At 32.1% G+C, this 23149-nt stretch overlaps 1 protein-coding gene across 3 annotated transcripts; it reads left to right on the top strand.

Moving 5' to 3' along the window:
- The first annotated feature begins 10988 nt into the window (after positions 1–10988).
- Positions 10989–23144, top strand: LOC18099724 (mechanosensitive ion channel protein 3, chloroplastic). Of its 3 annotated transcripts, none has more exons than XM_024601949.2 (14): positions 10989–11172; positions 11313–11744; positions 11864–11923; positions 12186–12343; positions 18324–18447; positions 18543–18667; positions 18752–18865; positions 19247–19307; positions 19879–20028; positions 20162–20272; positions 20472–20639; positions 20755–20868; positions 21459–21515; positions 21988–23144. In XM_024601949.2, exons 2-14 carry the CDS (start codon positions 11667–11669, stop codon positions 22828–22830), a joined length of 2163 nt encoding a protein of 720 aa, XP_024457717.2. In that variant the 5' UTR covers positions 10989–11172; positions 11313–11666; the 3' UTR covers positions 22831–23144. The 3 variants fall into 3 exon arrangements, with proteins under 3 accessions (XP_024457717.2, XP_024457718.2, XP_024457720.2); XM_024601950.2 differs by having other exon boundaries at positions 10990–11172; positions 11520–11744; positions 18570–18667; XM_024601952.2 differs by lacking the exons at positions 18324–18447; positions 18543–18667; positions 18752–18865 and having other exon boundaries at positions 10990–11172.
- The last annotated feature ends 5 nt before the right edge of the window (positions 23145–23149 follow it).

Genomic DNA, 23149 nt, shown 5'->3' on the forward strand with positions numbered 1-23149 from the left:
CCCTCCTGTTTTTCCATTTGCAGAGGACGTGCTCTGTTTTTAAAGAGAAGAGAGGAGAGTATTTGTTTTGATAAAATTACAAAAATACCCTTATTAATGCGCCTTGTGTCATCTTCTTCAATTTACCCGATTTTCAGTGCTCTCGTAAATCCTTCCCAAACTCCGATTGACACGAAATTTGAACCTAATATAAAATAATATGTTTGGAGATTCCTTATAAAATTTCAGCCCGATCCAACGGTCGGATTGAGATATATCATCGATACCGTAAAACTAGACAATCAATGTCTTTTACGCTAAATTCTGAATTTCATGCATTAATTTATTTACTTAGATCCTCGTGACATTTCCCCTTAATTTATACTCAATAAATTCAATATTACCACATTTATCATTAATTTGTCAAAATACGTGTTTTGACCGGGGTTTGCATATCTTATGGTTTTTTTTTTCTTATTCTTTTATCCATTAAAACTCGTCACTGGTTTCGCTAACGTTACAAGTTTTAAACTAAAAATCATGACTCTCTTTTCGACTTCAACAATATCTTTAAATTTATTTATGGAGATCATTCTCTCTCTCACATGACACATTTATTGTCATTCCTACTATTTATTCATTTCTTTCATACCGAATATCCATTACTCATCGAAATGTCATTACTTCGATCCTATGTGTTGTTTTTATTATTATTATTATTATTATTATTTATTTTTATTTACGGGGGTTTACACTAAATATTTATTATAGTCCCATACATTTCAAATTATAAATATTAGTTCCTTCAGTTTCCAAAATTTAAGGGCAAAAGTAATTTTGGTCTCAAACTTTATTTTCTTTTTTTTGGGCTACTGGTTTGAGAGATGAGAGAAAAAATCACTGAAATCCGACATTAAAGAGAGAAAAAAAATTGACACCAATTCCAGCCACAAAAACAATCAAGTTTAGTGTCAAATTGTTTAATTTGATAAGGGAAGTTCGCATTAGATGTTTTTTTACCTTAAAACTTAGAAAAACATATCTGAGCTCAGTAAGATTTTTTGTTCCAGGTTGATTTCAGGTTTTGGGATGGTTTTTTGAGGCCATGAATGGGTATATCAGGTTTTCTATTATGTTTTCTAGGTGTTTTGGGTCAAATATAAGTTGAAAATTTGGTTTTTGGGTCGAAAAAACATATGCCCCGTTTATCTAGCCACTATGGTGGCAAAAAAACTAGGTAATATCAAACGACGTGTTGTCTATTCCATAAAAATAATAATAAAAAAAAAAACATTTATGGCCTAAGCACGTGAGCCTACTCTTGCAAGCCCACATGTGGGCCCTTACTAGATGAGTCAGACGCGTTGGCCTAGCTTACCAAGCCTAGCAGTGACTGACTTTTTTTTTTAATTAATGCCTTTTTTATATTTATATTTCCAAATTTATGTTAAAATCTATATGTAAATTAATATTCATTCTCTCTTTTATTTTGTTTATCTAGACTCTTTTGGGTAATATTTTTAATATGTGTAACCTTAAATAATATTTTTTTTACTTTTATTTTATTTAATCAATTTCAAGTGTTTCTATTTTTATTATCATTTAATTAAATAAAAAAATTAATTTTTATGAACAAAGTCATTAACACACAACCATCTCAAACATATGAGTTGTGAGACCGAATATCTTGATCTATATCTAACTCTTATTTTTTTTTAACTTTCATATTCATTTATTGTTAATGACTTTTTATTTATTTATTAAAAAATATAGTTCTCAATTTATTATATTATATTATATATATATATATATGTAAGTTTTTTCATTTTTGTTTTTTTTATAAAAAAAAAGCGTTGAAAAAACCTGCATATTCATATTTTATGAAAAATAAATTTGACTCGCTATGAAGTGTGGGTCAAATAGCTAGTAAATCTAAAACGCTTGGAGAATTAACTGTGCAAAATGCACTATAGATCCCTTAACATGGCATTATGGACAGACTGTTTATAGTGCCTTTTGTTTCCTTGTTTTTTTAACTTGGCCCCTATTGGACCAAATTATAAGCCAATTTGTTGTGGAATTGTAGAATTGAAAGATGGGGGACCAAACTAAAAAAACATAGAAGGAATAGGTGGCTTTCAAAAATTTGGGTGAAATTCTTATTTTAGTCCTCATACTTTCCAAATTATAAATATTAGGTCCCTTCAATTTCCAAAATTTAAAGGCAAAATCAATTTTAGCCTCAAACTTCATTTTCCTTATTTTTTAGCCCCTGATTTGAAAGAGATGAGAGAAAGTCACCAAAATCCAGTGTCAGAGACAGAATATTTATGTTTGCATCAATTTTGGTCACAAACACGATCGATATTGGTGTCAAATTATTTCGTTTGATGAAGAGAGTTCACATTCAATGTTTTTTTTATCTTGAAAATGCCTAAAAATATATATTTGAGCTCGATAAGATTTTTGGTTCCAGGTTGATTTTAATTTTGGGATGGTTCTTTTGTGTTTCTTTAGGCTATGAATGAGTTTATTAAAATGTGGTCGAAAACTAGATAATGCTAGACGACGTGTTTTTTGACTTATTTTTTTAAAAAAAAAAAATTAGGGTGAACAACATGTCATCTGCCCCATAAAAAAAATTCTTTTTATGGATCAAGCACGTTGGCTTGTCAAGCCTAGCAGTGCTTGACCTTTTCCTTTGTTTTATTAATTCCTTTTTAATATGTATTTTTGAAAAATAATTTTTAAATTTATCTATAAATTAATATCCTTCTTTCTTATATTTGGTTTATCTAGACTCTTTTAAATATCGATTGTTCTGTAGTTATTTTGTATGCATTTAATATTTTGAGAGAATGTTTTAATTTATCTATATTTTTTATATTTTACATAAATAAAATTTATTTTAAAAAATTAAAAATATTTATTTTTGGATAATATTTTTAATATGTGTAACCTTGCATAATTTTTTTTTTGCCCTTTGTTTTATTAGTCAATTTCATGTATGTTTATTTGTACTATCATTTAATTAAATAAAAAATCAATCTTTGTGAGCAAAGTCATTAAACAGAACCAAGTCAAAGATTCGAGTTGCGAATTCAAATATTTTGGTTTATATCTAACTCTTATTTTTTTTTTAATTTTCATCTTTATTTATCATTAATGACTTTTTATTTATTTATTATTAACACGCATAGTTCTCAATTTGTTTTATTAGATGTATACATGAGTTTCTCGATTTTCACTTTTGTTTTTTTATATAAAATAACACGTTCAAAAAGCCTGCATATTTATTTTTTTTAAAATCCGACCTACGGTAGAGTGCGGGTTAAATAGATAGTAAAACACTAAAGTGTGTGGGTATTTCACTGTGCACACATCACTGTTAATCCTCTCACATTTTACGGTGGATCTATTATTCAAAATTTTGCTTTTTTTTCAAATTGGTTCTTAAACTTTTTTTTTTTGTGCAATTGCATTCTTTTTGGACCAAATTCAAGGGCAATTAAATCAAATTTGTTCACAAAGGATAAAATTAAATGACAAGGGACCAAAGTAAGAAAGGTGGCATCCATGAATGATGGTTTCAAAGTTCACACAAAAAAATTAATTTTGTCCTCACACTTTAAAAATTATACATATTTGGTCCCTCAATATTTTTTTCAATTTAATTTGATTATAAAAGTTCATTTTTGTTATTTTCTAGTCCCTATCTGGGAGATGGGAGAGAGAGGTCATTAGATTCCAGCGATAGAGAAAGAAAGATGTCGTTGACACCAATTTCAACCACCAAAACAATCGATCTTTGTGTCAAATGATTTCATTTGATGAAGAGAATTCATATTAGGTATTTTTTTTTGTTTTTCATCTTGAAAGTGCATAAAAAATAGATTTGAACTCATACATATTTTTGGTTTTGGGAAAAGTTATCAATTTTGTTCAGGTTGGCATTCTGGTTTTTCAATTGAAACAGTATGTTTGGTTTCAGAGCATTTCATTATGTTGTTTCGAGGTTGTACTATATATATATATATATATATATATATATATATATATATATATATATAAACTTCAAAGTATTAATTTAATAAATATAATTTCAATTCAAATCCAAAGATACACATCACTATTGATCCTCTCTCATTTTATGGTGGATCTATTGTTCAAAATTTTGCATTTTTTTCAAATTGGTTCTTAAGCTTTTTTTTTTTTGCACAATTGCATTCTTTTTTTACCAAATTCAAGGGCAATTAAATTAAATTTATTCAAAGAATAAAATTAAATGACGGGGGGTTAAAATAGAAAAGACGGCATAAATGGATGATGGTTTTAAAGTTCACACAAAAAATTTAATTTTGTCCTCACACTTTAAAAATTATACATATATGGTCCCTCAATATTTTTTTCAATTTAATTTGGGTGCAAAAGTTTATTTTTGTTATTTTCTAGTTCCTTGTCTGGGAAAGGGGAGAGAGGTCGTTAGATTTCAGCAATAGAAAGAGAAAAATATTGTTGACACCAATTTCAACCACAAAAAGGGTCAATTTTTGTGTCAATTTTGTTCAGGTTGGCATTATGTTTTTTCAATTGAAACAATATGTTTTGGTTTCAGAACATTTCAGCGTGTTGTTTTGAGGTTGTACTATATATATATATATATATATATATATATATATATATATATATATATATATATATAATTCAAAATATTAATTCAACGATCATAATTTCAATTCAAACCCAAAGATAAATTAACTTGAAATTATGCAATTCAAATTTAAAACACAAGCAAAAAAGTGGGAGTTGAACCGATATGACCTGATCGACACGACGAGTCCAAAGACAACCTATACAACTGATAAAAATATAATTTGACTAAAAATAAATTCAAGATCACATTTTTTTTAAAAAAAATATTGAGTTGACAACATATTGGATCGACATGGGTCAACCTAGGTTACCTTCCAAATCCGCAACCTAGGTCATGAAATCATGATAACTCAAAATAAAACAAATCAAGATAAATTATGAAGCTCAATTCCTAATAAATCCATTATTGAATGATGAAATTAAAAAAAATTAATATAAAAAAGGACATAATAAAATGGCCTAAGTCATTTCGGGTTAACTTGCGAAACCCGTGACTTAGGTTATGAGAATAATATAATTTCATAGAAAAAAACCAAAACAAATGACAAGGATTAATTCATAATAATCCAAATGTTGAAGATGTTGAATGGTGAGACGAAAAAAATAATAAAAAAAAGACAAAAGAAACTCAAGTCAACTACGTTAATCCACAAAACTTGCGACATGCATCATGAGACTTAGATAACTATAAAAAATCAAATCATAATAAATTATGAAGTTTAATATCCAATATCCAATATACCAAGTGTTGGAGGATGGAATTAGAGAAAAACATAGATTTTTTTTAAAAGATAAAAAAAACCTTATTTGGTCAGAATGGAATCAGAACGTTCCGGTCAGAACTTCGATAGAACTTTTGGAATGGGCTAAGATTTTGAGAGAGATGAAATCTATTTCGGTTTTTTTTTAACTAGAACAAGATATATTGGCCATTCCAGACAAAACATAATGGGATTGACAACCTTGGTTTTAGGTTGATTTCGAGTTTTGAGATGATTTTTTAGGTTTTCTGAGACCATGTATAGGCCCGATAATTGCCTGGCCTTTTTTTAAAAAACAAATTGATGCATTTTCTTATATTTTTTTTCAAAATTTTTTATTTATATTTAAATTAATACCCATTCTTTCTTTTATTTTGTTTATATAGCCTCTTTTAAATGATATTTATTTTTTTAATTATTTTTTATGTATTTAATTTTTGAAGGGATTTTTCTAATTCATGTATTTTTTTTATCTTTTGTATAGATGAACTTTATATATGAAAATAAAATTTTTATTTCCAAATAATATTTATAATATGTGCATCCTTGTATAATAAGTTTTTCCTTTTATTTTATTCAATCAATTTATTGTGTATGTTTATTTTTATTATTGTTTGATTGATTAAAAAATTATTTTAATAAACAAATTTAGTGTAACACCCACATATTATAATGTCATGAAATCTCAAACATTTCTTTACTAATGTCAAGTATTGAATAGTATGTCTAAGATTATGAGATTTTTTTTTTGAAATTTCGGCAGAGTTTTCTTTGTTTTCTGATGCTACCAAGTTATCGACTAGACTTCATTCAATCACAAATACTCAAAACTTCCACTTTGATCCAACCATCCTGGATCATATCCCATCTCATCAAATAATATTTCACATAACTATATTTCATTGTATTTTCTCAACCTTACATCATCAACAAATAACACATTAACTACAAACAATTATAAACTCAAAAGATTCATATTGAACTAATTATTACATTAACATGCATTCATGTTTTAAACATGCATGATTATAATTACTAAATATTCTTTTTGAATAGTTTAATAATATTAGTTCCTTACTCATACATTTTAAATGTATAAGTACCAAAAGCAAAACATCTTCATGATACATATATTACAATCTACATATAATACAAATTACATATAAAGCAAATATATTACATCCCACAAAATAAACAAATTAAAACACAAAGTTCATATTTAACGCTCCGTATTACCTCGTGAAAAACCTGTATACATAACATTAATAAGAAATAAGGAAGATAACACATTAAAGATAATAAAACTATTATGTTCACAAGTCTTCAAAATATAACAAATTATCTTTCATCACCAACTACTATATATCAACATTAATAACCCATTCATAATTTATTAATCATGTATTTATAGGACCTCTGTAACCAACACTCATTGCTTAATTTTTAATTTGGTAATTCACAAATTTTATCTCAAACCCGGCTAACCCTCTTATATAGCCTCTCTATAGCCAATATAACCGGTAATTCCATACGAATTACCAACATCCGGCTATTCTCTATAAATAGCCAATACAACCGGTAATTCCATACCAACCGGTAATTCTACACTAACCAACCGGTAATTCCATACCAACCGGTAATTCTATACTAATCGGTAATTCATACCAACTAACCGGTAATTCCTACTAACCAACCGGTAATTCATACTAACTAACCGGTAATTTGCATACCAACCGGTAATTCTATACTAACCAACCGGTAATTCATACTAACCGGTAATTCCTACTAACCAACCGGTAATTTCATACCAACAGGTAATTCATACTAATAATACCAACAGTTTCTTCATCTACTTCTTCCATATCAACATGTCATAAACAACTCATAACTAATAATGAAACTTTGAATTTTAAAAGAAAGTGATGAATCACTTACCGTCTGCTCGTGATGGCCCGACTCCTCCTGCCTGATGCCCTGCTCCTGGTACAACTCCTGAATCAATCAGATTGCACTACATTATTAATCCATTATCATTTCTTCTACGTGCCTAAATTTGAAGCACGTAATATCTTTTATTTAATTGGGGTTTACACCAAAATTTTCATTCATTTGTCACCTCATTTTCAACATATAGTTTTAATTAATTTTCTTCTTTTAACTCATTTAAAGAATTCTCCCATGAACTTTTCCTACCATTTATTTATTCCTTTTTTTTCACATTCTTATACTGTTTATTCACTTGTTCATATTTTGAATACTTCAAATAAGATAAAGAACATCATTTCTCAAACATAAAACAATCAAAACCTCATTCCTATATTTCCTCATCCTTAATTACAAGTTCTTTTCTTCAAAATTATTCAATTTCTTTCTTAATTACTACTTAGATTCACTATTTCTATACTATTCTACCTCAATTCCATCATGCTTACTATTTTTCTCAAAATCCCCAAATTCTCATAAGAACTCTAATTTAAAAAAATCAAGATTATGAGAAAGTAAATCAATTAATTGTCATTGTTTGATAACTTACTCAAATAAACCCAAAAACACTTCATTCAAGTAAGAATCTAAACTTTTCATGCTTACCAATCTAAGTTCTCCCAACTTTTCTTCTCCTCCTAGTGTGGCCAGCCCTCCTCACCTTTCTTATATCTTCCTTCACTTGGTTTTTCCTTAATTTAATGTTCCAAGTCTTTTAATCTTACAAGTTTTCAAGCTCTCTCTCACTTTTTCTTGTTTTTCTCTTAACTTCTCACGTTCTTCTCTTATTTTCTTTCTTTTTTTCTTTCCACATTTGTTACTGCCCAGTCGGCAGTTCATAACAGAAAAGGGTCTGCCTTGTTTTATTTTTAATGGCAAATTACCCTTTTACCCTTAATGAGTCTTTTTGCTTCCATTTGACAATCCTTATTTTTTAATAGTACTACCGAGCTCCGTTCATCCTAAAATTTTAACAAGATTTTATTTAATATATTTTAAGATTTCTCATAAAATGTTAGCTCAATCTAACATTCAGATTTAAAATTACGTCCAATAACGTAAAACTAGTCAAATTGTGATTTTTCGTCAAATTTCCGAATTTCTCTAAAAATTATGAAATTTTAACCCAAGTTAAGGAATCATATTAGAAGGCTCCACGTAAATTTTCAGATAACCCGATCGAGAGTTACAAATTTTTTTTCCTTTTGTTTTACATAAAACTATTCAATTTATAATTTTTCGCCCAGAGGTTTTACATTTAGCAAATACTTATCTCTCGATTTTTCTAGTTTTATTTTTAGTTATTATTTATAATTTTTTATTTATTAACATAAATAGTTCTCAATTTATTTGATTATATATATGAATAAACTTTTTTTATTATAACTTAGAATATTTTTAACCACAAAAATATATATATAAAAATTATATATATAATTTTTTTATATAAAAATATAATTTTTTTATATAAAAAAGTAATTTTACCCATAACAAAACACAAGTTAAATAACTAGTATAAATATAATTCATGAATACTAAATTTTGTATTATAAGAATAAAAGTACAGCCCTGAAATTCATAAGAGCACCTGAAGTGAATATTTTAAAAATCATAAAGTTTTGGGAAGGATAGGGGAATTGCAATTAGCTAGTCCAGTAATGTAATAATATGATCCCATAAATTAACTGTAAACTGAAAATGAAGGGAGTTTTACTGTATTTCATCTCATAAATTACTATTTATTAGAATAGTGATTTGCTTTACTATTTTTTTCTTGAAATTTTTTTAATTAATGTTTTTTTAATTTAATGTCATCCTTTAATATTAGATTTTTTTTCTATTTAATTATCACACTCTTATGACACGAATCCTAAATTTGACAGGTTAACCTGATTTAGTGGGTTAACCTGGTTGGCTCATTTTTTTTTTCTTAATTTTTTTTTCAATTTCTTCTGTTAATATTGATTTGATTGAGAATTAAATTTCATAATTTATTTTGTTTACTTTTCATTAGGTTATCTTGATCTTGTGACCCGAAAATAGTGTTTAACAAGTTAATCTGAGTTACATCGGTTTGTTTTCTATGTCTTTTATTTAATTAATTTTTTTTAATTTTATCATTCAACATTGGGTTGGTTGGGAATTGAGTTTTATAATCTATTTTGATTTGCTTTTTATTAGAATATCTTAGTCTTAAGATTAAGGTCAAGAGTTTTGGCATTTTAATCCTGGTTAAATCATGTCATTTTTTCTTTTCTTTTCTTTTTAAGAGGTTATATTGGTCTCATAACCTAGATCACGAGTCTTTCAACATTGAACTTGTTTTTTTATTGAGTTGTCCCCGTCTGATAAATCAAGTCGCGAGTTTAGCAGGTTAATCAAATTGACTCATTTTTTCTCTCTTTTTTTAATTGACTTTTTTTTTTCCAATTTTATTAATTAATATTATGTTTGATTGAAAATTAGGTTTGATGATTTGTTTCAGTTTGTTTTTCATTAGGTTATCTTGGTCTCATGACTCGGTAGTGCTTAACAGTTAACTCGGGTTGACTTGACTTATTTTTTATGTTATTTTTTAATTAAAATTTTTACAAATTTCATCGTTCAACATTTGGTCTAACAGGGAAAATTACGAATTGAGCTTTATAATTTGTTTTGACTTTCTCTTTATGAGGTTATTTCAGTCTTAAAACCAAAGTTACAGATTTGATAGGTAAACGCGGGTAAAATTAGGTCATTTTTTTTATTTTTTCTATAATGTTATCTCGGTTTGATGATTCGGGTCATGAGTTTGATGGATTAACTCATGTTGTTTTTTATGTTATTTTTTAATTGATTTTTTTTTTAATCTCATCTTTCAATATTGAGTTAATTGAAGATTGAAATTCATAATTTATTTTGATTTGTTTTTCATGGGGTTATCTCGGTCTTATGACCCGGGTTGCAAGTTTGACATATTAAATAGGGTTGGTTTTTAGATTCTTTTTTAATTGATTTTTTTTTTAATTTCATCACTTAATATTGAGTTGATTGAGAATTAGGCTTCATAATTTATCTTCATTTGTTTTCTATAGCGTTATCATAATCTTATAACCCGGGTCATGAATTTGACATGTTAACCCGTGTTATTCAAAGTCAATGTTAACCCGTGTTATTCAAAGTCAATCCAATATATCGTTATTTTAATATTAAAAAAGAAATCATCTTAAAATTTTATTTAATCAAGTATTGTTTTCATGAATTGTATGAGTTTTGAATCAATAAAATCAATTAAATTATATCGAGTAAATCTTTTATATGATTTTTTTTTCTAGGGAAAAAAGCATAAATAATATTTAAATAATTTTTTTATATTGAAGGAAATTTTTACTTAATTAACTACATCAGTCAAGCATGTAGTTTCAAGTAACGGGACATAAAATGCTTGCCGTTGCAAAGACTTCGTTATAGTGTCTACTCATCCCCAATTAGGCGCATATTACAGCAGTTGAGTCGTCGCCCAGCGAAACACAACACGCATGTCGCGCGCGTTAGCAAAGGATGAGGCCAGAGAGGCGGCAAAGCGCCACATAAATCTGCGTAGTAAACTGTAAAAGATTAAAAAATTAGAGTCCCCAATAAAGAATTCCACAAAATCCAAAAACGGACAACACCATTGGACCACGTCGGCACGTTAGCGGAATTCCAACCATTTTAGCAAACTCCAAAAATCTCCCTCACAGAGAAGTAGTTTCAGTTCATCCTTTTCTTCTCATAGAAAGTGCAGAGAAACTTAATAACTGGTTGCTTCAATATGGTATCCAATTCCTCTACCCTTCTCCTTACTTTTCCACTAAATTCTCCCGGAAAATGTTATTGTTTGTTTCCTGGTAAAAGAACACAAAGTTGTAGGTTGGATTTTGATTAGGTTGTAGATTTTTTTATGCTTTGCTGCAGAGAAAGTAGTGGAAAGAAGGAAAATTGAAGCCTCTCTTAAAATAATAAGCAGTAATTCAATTCCTGTTACATTAGGTTTAAAGTTGAGTTATATTTCAATTGTTTAGCAACTAAATCTGTTAGATCCAATTTTCATGTTTGTAATTTCTGAGATAGCTTCTGTTTTGTTCATGCACTGAAAGTTTGATCTTGTTTTGATCCTGGCAGGTGTCAATAATTGTTTGTTTTGTACAGTGATACCTATTTGATCTCTGTACACAACTGTTAACCACAGTCTAGGTTAGGGTTTCTAAGGTAAAAGAGTTTGAAAATACTGAGCAACTTGCTGTGGCAACTTCAACTTTGAATTTGAGTATGATTCGTGTTAGTTCTATACAATTTTCTCATGAGTTAAGGGTTCACAATAGTCATGGATGCAGTAATCAACACAATGTAAGTAATTATCATTATCATTATTTTTTTAAACATTTCAATATGAAGTCAAATAAGCAAATGCAAAACTGAACTTTACATGGTCTGTTTTCCATTTTATATTTCCCTGTTTTTCACAGAGTGCAATCAGAAAGAGCAGAGTGCAGTTGATTAATGTCAATCTTTCTTCTCAATTTCTGGTATGTGCTCGTATTGATTTGAAAAGTTTATCTGTTATACTTATCACGTTCGTAGAAGCAATGCCTCACAATTACTAGTCTTTGTGCATGGTGTTTTTTTCTTCTTCTTACATTTGTGATCTCGTTCTGCCCATGAAGATTATTGGTGCTACCATTTTTTTCTCACTAAGTCACTATGCATCGCATTTTCTTTTATGATGAGTTTTATTTATTGTGTAAGCAGAGTCTGATACCATCAAATTTGTGTGATTTGCATGTTTAGCGACAGGATCCTTGGAGTCTCCATCTTCAAAACTGCATAAATAGGTCACTTAGTCCTGTACCTTCCAGATGTATTGTGTTCCTTTGCCGATCTGTTCTAACACCAGGTGAAGGAAATGGGATTCCTGTTCTGAAATCTGCAGCCATGGCCTTGACAAGGTATATTCACATGTCATTCACTTTTTTTGTGTGTCCCTGCAATATAAGATAATAGTCACTGCTGGGATTTCAATGAATAATTTTGCACTCTTTATTGATATGAAATCAAGTTTATATACACAAATTCTAGAATCCTAATTTAGGTAGGGTATGGTTGTTTAGGTTAAATCTATGCTATAGTAACATAGGACAACTACTTGGATGGATATTATGTAGCATTATAGATTGCAAGATAATAACAGAAGATACAACATGATTTTAGGCACAGGCTAGATGTGCTTTGTTGAAGTTTGATTCTGAACCATACAATCTTCCTTTATATGCCCCTGCAAGATTGCGCTTTCATCAGCAAGACCAATCTTGTTACGTAATCTTTTTGTATGCTCTCTAGACAATGGCTTAGTCAGCAGGTCAACCAATTGATCTTGTGTATGAACATGGCGGACTTGTGTACTAAATCTTGTACCAAATAAAGATCAATTTGAATATGTTTCATACAAGAATGATTCACTAGATTGAAGATTAGATGTGTAGCACCAAGATTGTCACAAAAGTTGTGGTGTTGTTTTGAGTATTAAGCCAAGTTCAGTGAAGAGATTGAGAAGCCACATGGTTTCGGAGGTTGCATTTGCAAGTACTCGGTATTCAACCTCCGTGAAAGATTGTGCAACAACTCTTTGTTTCTTTGAACTCCAAGATATTAGAGTTGATCCTAGAAAGCAAATGTATGTAGAAATGGAATTCTGATCATCACTGTTGCCAGCCTCGTCAGCATCAGAGAAGGTTTTTAAAATAGGTGCACCAACTTTTGTAATCTGTATATCATGAAAAACAATTTGTGTCAAATAACGAAGAAGCTTTTTGGTTGCTTCTTAGTGAATTTGTGTTGGCTTGTGCATAAATTGAGAGAGCTTGTTCATTACAAAAAAGATATCTGGATGCGTCGAGGAAAGATACTGAAGACTTCCAATAATTTGATGAAATTCTGAACTGTCCATAGAAGCAGTGCCATCAACCAATTTAAGAGATTGACTTGTTGATAGCGGAGTAGAGATATCTTTCGCACCATCCATATTAGTATTGGAAAAGAGATCACAAACATATTTATGTTGATAAGAATAGCTTGCTCGAGTAGGTATGACTTCAACCCCAAAGAAAAAATGAGGGTCACTAGCACTTAGTTGCTTGATAATAAAGGTCACAAAAGTAGAATCATTGCCTGCATCACAAGATCATCAACGTAAACCAGGAAATAACAAGTGATAAAGTCTTGATTTTAGATAAACAATGAGGAGTCTGCTTTGGAATTGTGAAAACTAAGCTGAAGAAAGGCATTTTTGAGAGCTATATACTAAGCCTGTGGAGCTTGTTTAAGCCCATAGATGGTTTTTCACAATTTATAGACATTGTTAGGTTTTGACAAATCTTTAAACCTTAGGGGGTGCACCATATAAACTGTTTCACTTAATTCCCCATTTAAAAAACATTATGAACATCCATTTGCCTCAACTTCTATCCATTCATAACAATAATAACCATAATAGTGGGCTAAATGTTTCCTTATAATCCAAACTAGGTCTTTGATTGTAGCCTTTTGCGACAAGTTGTGCTTTGAACCTATCTACTCTACTAACCCATCAACTTTTCTCTTTATTCTAAACACCCACTGCATTGGCGTGCAGGGAACTAAGTCCCAAGTACCATGTCTTATGAGTTCAGTGAGCTCACTGGATATGGCCTCACGCCACTGAGGGTGAGATATGACCCGACTAGGGGTGATCATTTTCGGTTCGGTTTTTACCTAAAAAATAACCAAACCGAATTTTTTTCAAAAAAACCAAAATCGGTTCAAACTGACTGGTTTCGTTTTGGTTATTTTAGAACAAAAACTGAAACCCAACCGACTGATTTCGGTTCGATTTGGTTTTGGTTCGGTTATTTTATATTAAAAACCAAAAACTATATTGTTTTTTGGGTTTTTTTTTTTGTAATTTCTAACGGGTTTGGTTTCGGTTTAGCTCGGTTTTTTTTTGTTCGGTTTTTTTATTAATTTCAATTCTGTTCGATTCGGTTTCAGGCTTATGAAACCGAACCGAACCGGTTGGTTTTTTTAAATATTCTAATCGGTTTTATCGGTTTTTTTTCACAGTTTGGTTTTTTCGGTTATTTGTTTTCCAGTTTAATCGATTTTTCAGTTTTTTTGCTCACCCCTAGACCCGACTTATACTGGTTGGTTCAATGGTCTCAGGAAGAGGGGTTTGGACACAAAATTGAGTTGTTTGGGTATGAAAATTTGGTTCATGGATTTGGTTTTCATTTGATGAACTCTTTTAGGTTTGGATAGGCTGGCCTATATTCTTTTCAATAGATAATTCATGTGAAATCAAAGGCATCACAGAGTGAGAAACATTGAAATTTTTAGATGCATTAGAATCAAGATTTGATTCTTGAGAATCTTGACCTAGGTTATTTGGGAAATGAAAAGATTGTAAAGAATTAAAGTTACCAAGGTTACTTGAAGAGGACGTAGCAATGGCAAGGACACCTTCCTAAGGCTCTGGTGACAACAATGAGACAAGAGATGATGGTGCTGGTGGCTTATGGATATCTAAAAAATAGAGGAAGATGTCTGAGTTGTTGGTTTGGACTGATTGTGCAAAGAAGACAAGTGGATTTGATTTGTGAATTTCATCAAACAAGACATGACATGAGATAATACATTTTTTGAGCATGGGTTCTAGACACATGCATTTTAGGTTTGTGAATCTCCAAGGAAAATACATGGTTTGGACTTGGGCTGTCTTTTATGAGAGTTATAGCTTGTGTGAGTGAATAACAAAGGCATCCAAATTTTTTTAATTTGAGGTAATTGGGCTTTTGGCCATACAGGTTCTCATAAGGTGATTTGTTTTGAAGAAGTGGTGTGAGTTGTCTGTTTATAAGATATAAGGCTGTTTAAAATGCATGTGGCCAATATAAAGGATCAAGAGAAGCATCATGAAGAAGTGTAAGGGTTGTTTCAACAAGATGTCGATGTCTACATTCAAAGACACCATTTTGTTGTGAGGTGTGAGGGGTAGTGGTGTAATGATAGGTCCCATTGTCAGAATAAAGTGCTTTGATTTTTGTTTGAAACCGTGTTTCAATAAATTTTTTGAAATGTGGAAAAATACTAGAAACACTAAATTTATTAACTATTGGATAAAACCACATATATTTAGTATAATGATCAACAAAAAAGAAGATAGTACCGGGATCCATCAATTCCAGTATAAGTAGTTGGTCCCTAAACATCAATATAAATTAGTTCAAGTGGATCATGACTTTGGAGACTAGTTGCACGGAAATGTTGTTGATGTGCTTTGTCGATGGAGCATGAGCTAGATAATGAGAACAATTTTTGTGATGTGATTGAAAGGGAAAAATTCTTAACAAGATCGTGGACTATTTTGAGTGATGGATGTCCAAGATGCTTATCTCAACAAAAATATTATTTTGTTTAGTTAGATGATGAACAAAGACCAAATTTTTGCAAAGATTTGGATGTAGAGTATCATGTAGTATAAAGGTTTGTTTAGGTTAATGTAAGGCCAGTGAACTACCAGTGTGTCAGCAATCCAAACCTAAACCATTTCCTAGAATTACTTCATTTGTGCTATCATATTCCAAGCGAGTAGACAAATTTGCTACATCACTCATGATATTGTGTGAAGCACCCGAATCAAGAAGCCAAGTTTTTTCCTTTTCAATAGATGTCTGAGCACAATTAATAGTTACAACAGGACAACTATTAGCTAGCTATATGGCCCAACTAGTCACAAATTTGACATTTGGGTTGATAGCACCGGTTGAATTTGTTGGGCTTGTTTGAACTATTGTGAAACCAACGACCATCTTGCTGTAAATTATTCTGAGATTAGGTTGAGTTGAGCATGTCAGGACGCTGTGGTCCATTAGATCTATGAAACTTCTTTGCAAAATTGCCTCTATAGGAACCTTGTTTCATTTAGTTTGTGTAGTTGGCAGTTACAACCAATTGCCCAATTGCTGTGTTGAAGCCTCCAAACACCATAGGTAGGTCTCATGATGCCAATGATGTTTCTCGTCCATGGATTGGTGCAGTTATTTCCTTGAAACCATGCCCTAATTCATTCAGAATAGAGAGGGTTTGGTCATCATCTGAAATTGAATGGTCAATAATAGCGATTTCATTAACCAATGCTTCACAACATGCAAATAAAATAATAGTGATTTCATTAGCCAATGCTTCACAACATGCAAATAAAATAATCTGTAATCAATCTATTCCCACACTGAATCAAGGTAAGCTCCTCGTTTAATTGCATAACCCGTGTTCTTGAGCAACTAGCATATAAGGTGTTGAGTTTTTTCCAAGCTTGATGAAAAGTTTTTGTTGTGGCTATAAGAGGAGCAATTGTGGGAGATGTAGAGGATAGGATGACACTCAAAATAAGTTTGTCATTCTAACCCAATGGGTTTTATAAGATTGACAATTGAGGTATCATCGCGAGAGGGATACAAAGTAGCACCATTTACGTAGTCAAGTAAATTGTACCAAAGAGAAGTGCTTTAAATTGAGCATACCATTAAGGGAAGGTGGATGGAGTCAATTTTTCTTTGATTTGGACAGTGATATTTAGAGCAATAAGGAGTTTATCAGTATTTGAAAAAGGTTGGGTGTTAAGACTAAGGGTTTGACTTAGATCTGAAGGCGAAGACATAGTTAGAAATGGGATTGTTGGCTCGTGAGAAATTTGTGGCTTCGATACCATATAAGATAATAGTCACTGCTGGGACTTCAATGAATAGTTTTCCACTCTCTATTGATATGAAATCGAGTTTATATGCGCAGCTTCTAGAATTCTAATATAGGTAGAATACAATTGTTTAGGCTAATCCTGTGCTATAATAATAGAGGACAACTACTTGGATGGATATTGTGTAGTATTTACAGATTGCAAGATAATAACAGAATATACAACATGATTTTAGGCTAGATGTGCTCTGTTGAAGCTTGATTCTAATTCATACAATCTTCCTTTATATGCAGAACATTAGTTCAAATAGGGTGACTGAAATTCCGTTACCCATATTCACATATTCACATGTTAATGTAAGTGCTGTGTTAAAATTAATCCAGAGTAATCTCATACTGCCTGCAATGAGTGAGGAATTTAATGCTCAATTTGCAATATTTCCATTGGATGCAAGTTTGTGAGAATAACTCCTAGGATTTATTTTCAATAGCAGCTGCAAAAGTTTCCCAATCAGCTACTTTAGCAAGATATGATGTTTTCTTATGAGAAGAGTGTGCTGATGTGGTTAATCTTGACCTGGTTGAACAACTAGTTGTTCAATCAAGGTTCCCAGCCTGACTGGACTAATTCCAGTTCCTCTGTAAGTCCTGAGTCCTCTCATGGATCTTTGTAGACAAATAATATTATGCCTTGTCTGCAGGCTTCTTGATGTCTTTATTGAACTATTGCTGTTTGAATATAGGGTTATCCAAGCTTATAGTGTCGATGGTGATATTTCACTATGAAACTTTTTTTGATTTTTAGATGAAAACTACGAGTTTCTTATTTTGTAAATCACTGATACTAATTTGTAGAGTACTTATTGGGTGCATATAATTTTTCGTAATGTCATAGAAACTTTAATTGTATGACTATCTTATCCTTTTTCTTGATCAATCATTATGCTCTAAATTTTATCCCCTTTTTAGTGGTAATAGCTTAAATTTGTGTTTTGCATTTGATATTTGAATTCACAAATGAATATGAATATCAAATGAACTGCAATCAACCGTAATTAACACAAACAAACATTCACATCTTTAATGATAATTTTCATGCCACTTTTGTGCAATACTTCATCCCACCACCACCCCCAACCTCCTCTTATAGAACATGTTATTTTGAAAGAATTCTTTTTAACACGCTTTTGGTGCATCATCCAGGTCCTATGATGCTCTTTGTGGAACTACTCTGGTGCTTAAATTGATTCCGGCAGTTTGTATCATTGCTTTTGCTGCATGGGGTCTTGACCCTCTAATGTGTTTGGGGAGGGCTGTATTTCTCCATGTATTCATTCTATTACTATACTACATGCCTTTTCCTTTAACTGGGGGTCTAATGACCCTTAATCCAGCGTCGCTGTTCCAAACATATAAATCCAGACTCTCCTTTCTGGCAATTTCCTGCAGAAATCTGATAGTAGTTGGAAGAAGAGTAGAACGTATTTGGTCATGACTTCTTATCTTCAACCTTTGCTGCTCTGGACTGGAGCAATGCTCATCTGCAGGTATTCTGAAGAAGCTGTGTTAATTCTTTGCCAGACACAGTTCCTACCATTCAGTTAGCATTAACTGTAGCCTGTATATTTCAGAGCTCTAGATGTAGTAGTTCTACCATCAGAAGCAAGCCAAGCTGTGAAACTACGACTTCTAAATTTTGTACGTTCGTTATCAACCGTTATGGCATTTGCTTATTGTTTGTCCAGGTATGTTTAGTTGGTTCCCATACCCGTCTTTATCACTTATATACATTCATAGTTTGACTAGAATTTGTCAAATACTTGACCATTGGTTGATGGGTTCACTGCTAGTTCTTTCACTTCCATCATTCACTTCACAACCTATTTTTTATTTTAGTTTCTGGTTACACATATTGGTCTCTGTTTTTTATTTTTTTTTGGTGAACACATTGTTCATGTTATTTACTTTCAAGCTTGAAGTGCTGTTGGCTTTCATCAGGTTTTGATGGTATGCTATCGTTCTTTCACTAGTTGTAGGTTGTTGATTGTCCTAGTATTTTGTTTTTCAATCTCATATGAGGACATGGAATTATGTTTTCAAGTTATGACCAATTTTTTCTTTTACAGCTTGATTCAACAGGCACAAAAATTCTTCACAGAGACAAATGACTCCAGTGATGCTAGAAATGTATGTTAATCATGATTTTTAAAGTTTGCTACTATATTTAACATCTTTACTAGTGCTGTGGTTCTCTGGAACTTGTAGTGGAGAAGTGAATATTTTCATTGTGGAACTCTTGGAAAAGAATTGATTAAATGTGGTGACCAACACAGAGACTGCTCAGAATGCCAGGGACTTCTTGTGCTATATCATTTCCTTTCTTGAATTGATCTAGTATTTAATTTTAGGAATCAGTGAGATCCAATTTGTTGCCAGATGGCAATGTATCTCAAGCGAGAACATAAGCTCTCCTTTTACTGAGTTCCCATAATAACCAGCTGAAGCTTCTTATATTTCATTCAAAGTTATGGTACTGATTATGCCATAATTTCCAAACGTTGGAATGCCTTGCCAATCTCTTGAAAGCAATGACGTTTTAAAGCACATCATGTTTGGATTGTTTTTAGGAAGCATCTGTGTTATGTTTGATTCATTTGTTTTGTCCAAAGTTTTTGCTCTAGGTGTGATTATAAATCTAGCTATTTTGAGGTCGCTTGGGATTTAAGTGTGAATAAAGCAGTTCCTTTTGTTTTGGCAGATGGGCTTTAGTTTTGCTGGAAAAGCTGTTTATTCTGCAGTCTGGATTGCTGCTGTGTCACTGTTCATGGAATTGCTAGGCTTCTCTACACAAAAGTGGCTAACAGCTGGAGGCCTTGGTACAGTGTTGCTCACCCTTGCTGGCCGAGAGGTAAATTATGGCTTACTAGTCATATCATTGTGACGACTTGCTGCAGTTTTAAAATCATTCATTGTGGTTTCTAATGTTGAACATACATCATGCTAAGCGGATCTTCATTTACCTGGTTGGTTCGTGCATTCAGATATTTACAAATTTCCTTTCAAGTGTAATGATCCATGCAACACGGCCATTTGTTTTGAATGAATGGATTCAGACAAAAATTGAAGGCTATGAAGTTTCTGGTACTGTTGAGGTTTGTCTTTTTTCCTTCCTCTCATTGTAAAACGAGAAACCAGCCAGAACATATCATGTATTCCCTTCTTCAGTTAGCTTCATATGAACTGAATAGGAATCAATAATCTGGTTCCTCTCTGTAAAAGAGAAGAAATCAAATTATTGGCTCTTTAACCATTTATGGTTCTATATCTAGTTAATCTCTCATGTTGTTCCAGCATGTGGGCTGGTGGTCTCCAACAATTATAAGAGGTGATGATCGCGAAGCTGTTCACATTCCAAACCACAAGTTCAATGTGAGTGTTGTGAGAAATCTTAGCCAGAAGACTCATTGGCGCATCAAGACCCACTTTGCCATCAGTCACTTGGATGTCATTAAAATTAATGTGAGGAGAAAACTAGTTCACTTGCTTGTAAATAGTAGTTACCATCCAGTACTTTTTGTTGCTTCTTTCACCTGAAAGGAGGATACATGTTAGGCCCTGCATTTTCTAAATGCAGAATATTGTAGCTGATATGCGTAAAGTTTTGGCAAAAAATCCACAAATTGAGCAGCAAAGGTTGCACAGAAGAGTTTTCCTGGATAATATCAATCCAGAGAATCAGGCTCTTATGGTAAGGCTTTAATTGCCATTATACTTTTTTAGAATTGAGATTCTTGCACCTGCTTTTATGAAAGCCTTACAAGAAACGAGAACTCATTTCCTTGGCTCTCTATTTGATTAATTTTTCTTTGCTAGGGAAATTTCTCCATTTGTCATGTATATACAGTTTATAGTGTGTCAAGCTCATGAAGTGTGGTGACTTGAGTTTTTGGACTTTATCAGTTTGCATCAATCCTTTTGAAATGATGTGTCTACTGGTCATTAATGTCTAACAGTTGGTGAGTCATGTACACCATAAGCATGAGAAAAATAAATAAGGCTACAGTTTCCTAGATCACAATTATGAGTCAATTGAAATATACAATTTTTGTTCTTTCAATAAAGAAATCTTTAGATCTCTTACATCTAGAATTTGATTTTTCTGGATGCACACCATTGTAAGTTACATTTTTAAAGGCATCTGGTTCGCCATATCTTCCAGAAGTCTGACGTTTTCTTTTGGGTATCTCAACCGTGTGCACTTTGTTGAATGTGTTACTTTTTTTTACAACAAATACAATATTAGCTTTTCTTCCACATTATAATGTTTTTCTGTTGCAGATTTTGGTATCATGCTTTGTGAAAACCTCACATTTTGAAGAGTACTTATGCGTAAAGGTAAGACTAATTTTTGATAAATACTTAATGTGATTGATCAAAGGATATGATGACAGAAGATTTATTTCCGTTGCTATTGTTAATATTTACCCCGTTGTCTCTGAGTTGTCACTATTAGAGCCTTGCTTCTCTGTGATTGTATGTCTATTACCGAACGATAGATGACAAAAATTCGAAACAAACTCTCAGAATTTTACTGTTGCTCAGAAAGAAGCACACCAACAAGCTCATTGTTTGGAATGTTGAGAGACCATAAATAGTAAAATAATGGCAGAGCGACTCAATTCCTAGTAGCCATCAGTTATTGGCCATCTTCTTCTTGACGTAATAACATTTGCAACGACTTAGATTATTTTATTATTTTTTATGGATGAATGATTAACCTCGTTGGATAGGGTGTTTAGACTGGTGATCTGCTCAATCTTAACACTTGAAGCAAAACTGACTTATTATTGTAAATGGATTGATACAGGAAGCAGTACTCTTGGATCTTCTTAGAGTAATTAGCCATCATCGTGCTCGGCTTGCCACACCCATTCGTACAGTACAGAAAATATACGGCGAGGCTGATTTGGAGAATGTGCCATTTTCCGACTCTATTTTCACACGTTCTGGAGCTACCGCTAGCCGTCCATTATTGTTAATTGAGCCCTTTTATAAAATTAATGGCGAAGATAAAGTTAAAGCTTCACATCGTCCACTTCATGCTAATGAGGAAAAAGATGCAAAGGTTGAAGCAGCTCTGGTATCTGAATTCAAAGCAGATACCAAGGCAGGATCAACGCCAATTGTTGACTCGAAAAGAGAGAAGGTGATCACAAAATCTACTTCCAACTCCAGCACAAATTCTAGAGTCTCAGCTGTCTTGGCATCCGATCCTCAACTTATCAGTTCAATGCCTGATAATTCAGTTCAAAACAATTCTGGAGCACAGCAGTCTAATGGAAGTATGGGAGATGGATGGAAGGAGACAATGGGGCAAAATTCTGAAGGCACAACCTCCAAGGGAGCAACACCTGAGAGGTCTTCAGTTGCTGCTGACCCAGAATCTGGAATTGAAAGAACTGAGAGTCCTGTCATTTCACAGGTCAAGCAAGATATTGAGAGATCTGTTGCATCACCATCAGTGACCAGGCCTTCTTTGGAGGAGAACCTTGTTCTCGGTGTTGCTCTGGAGGGCTCAAAACGAACTCTTCCAATTGAGGAAGAAATGGATCCATCTCCTTTCCCTATAGAATCGAAGGAATTGGCTGCCTGCCGAAATGGAGGAGCTCCTCCTGGCAAGGATAAAAAGGACAGCCAGGACAATTCCTAGCACCTCACAAAGTGAGTAGTACGATGATGATGATCAAATGCTAGGTGTGGAATGTGCCTCTTAACCATTAAATTTATGCAAGAACGCGGCAGCTGTGTTTTTAAAGCCTGGCGCCATGCAGTCAAGTGTACTAGCCTGTATGTGTAAATAATTAATTATCAAATTGAAACTTGCGGGCTAATCAGGAGATTCAGAGCAACCGCTGAAAAATGGAGAAAGAAAAAGGGAATAGGGTCTACGTGGAATCTGTTTACCATGGATTTTCGCTTGATGTTTTAGTTAAATTAAAGAACTTAAATTCAACTTTTCTAAAATATCA

Source organism: Populus trichocarpa, chromosome 5, assembly GCF_000002775.5.
Source record: "Populus trichocarpa isolate Nisqually-1 chromosome 5, P.trichocarpa_v4.1, whole genome shotgun sequence".
In the NCBI taxonomy this organism is placed as follows: domain Eukaryota; kingdom Viridiplantae; phylum Streptophyta; class Magnoliopsida; order Malpighiales; family Salicaceae; genus Populus; species Populus trichocarpa.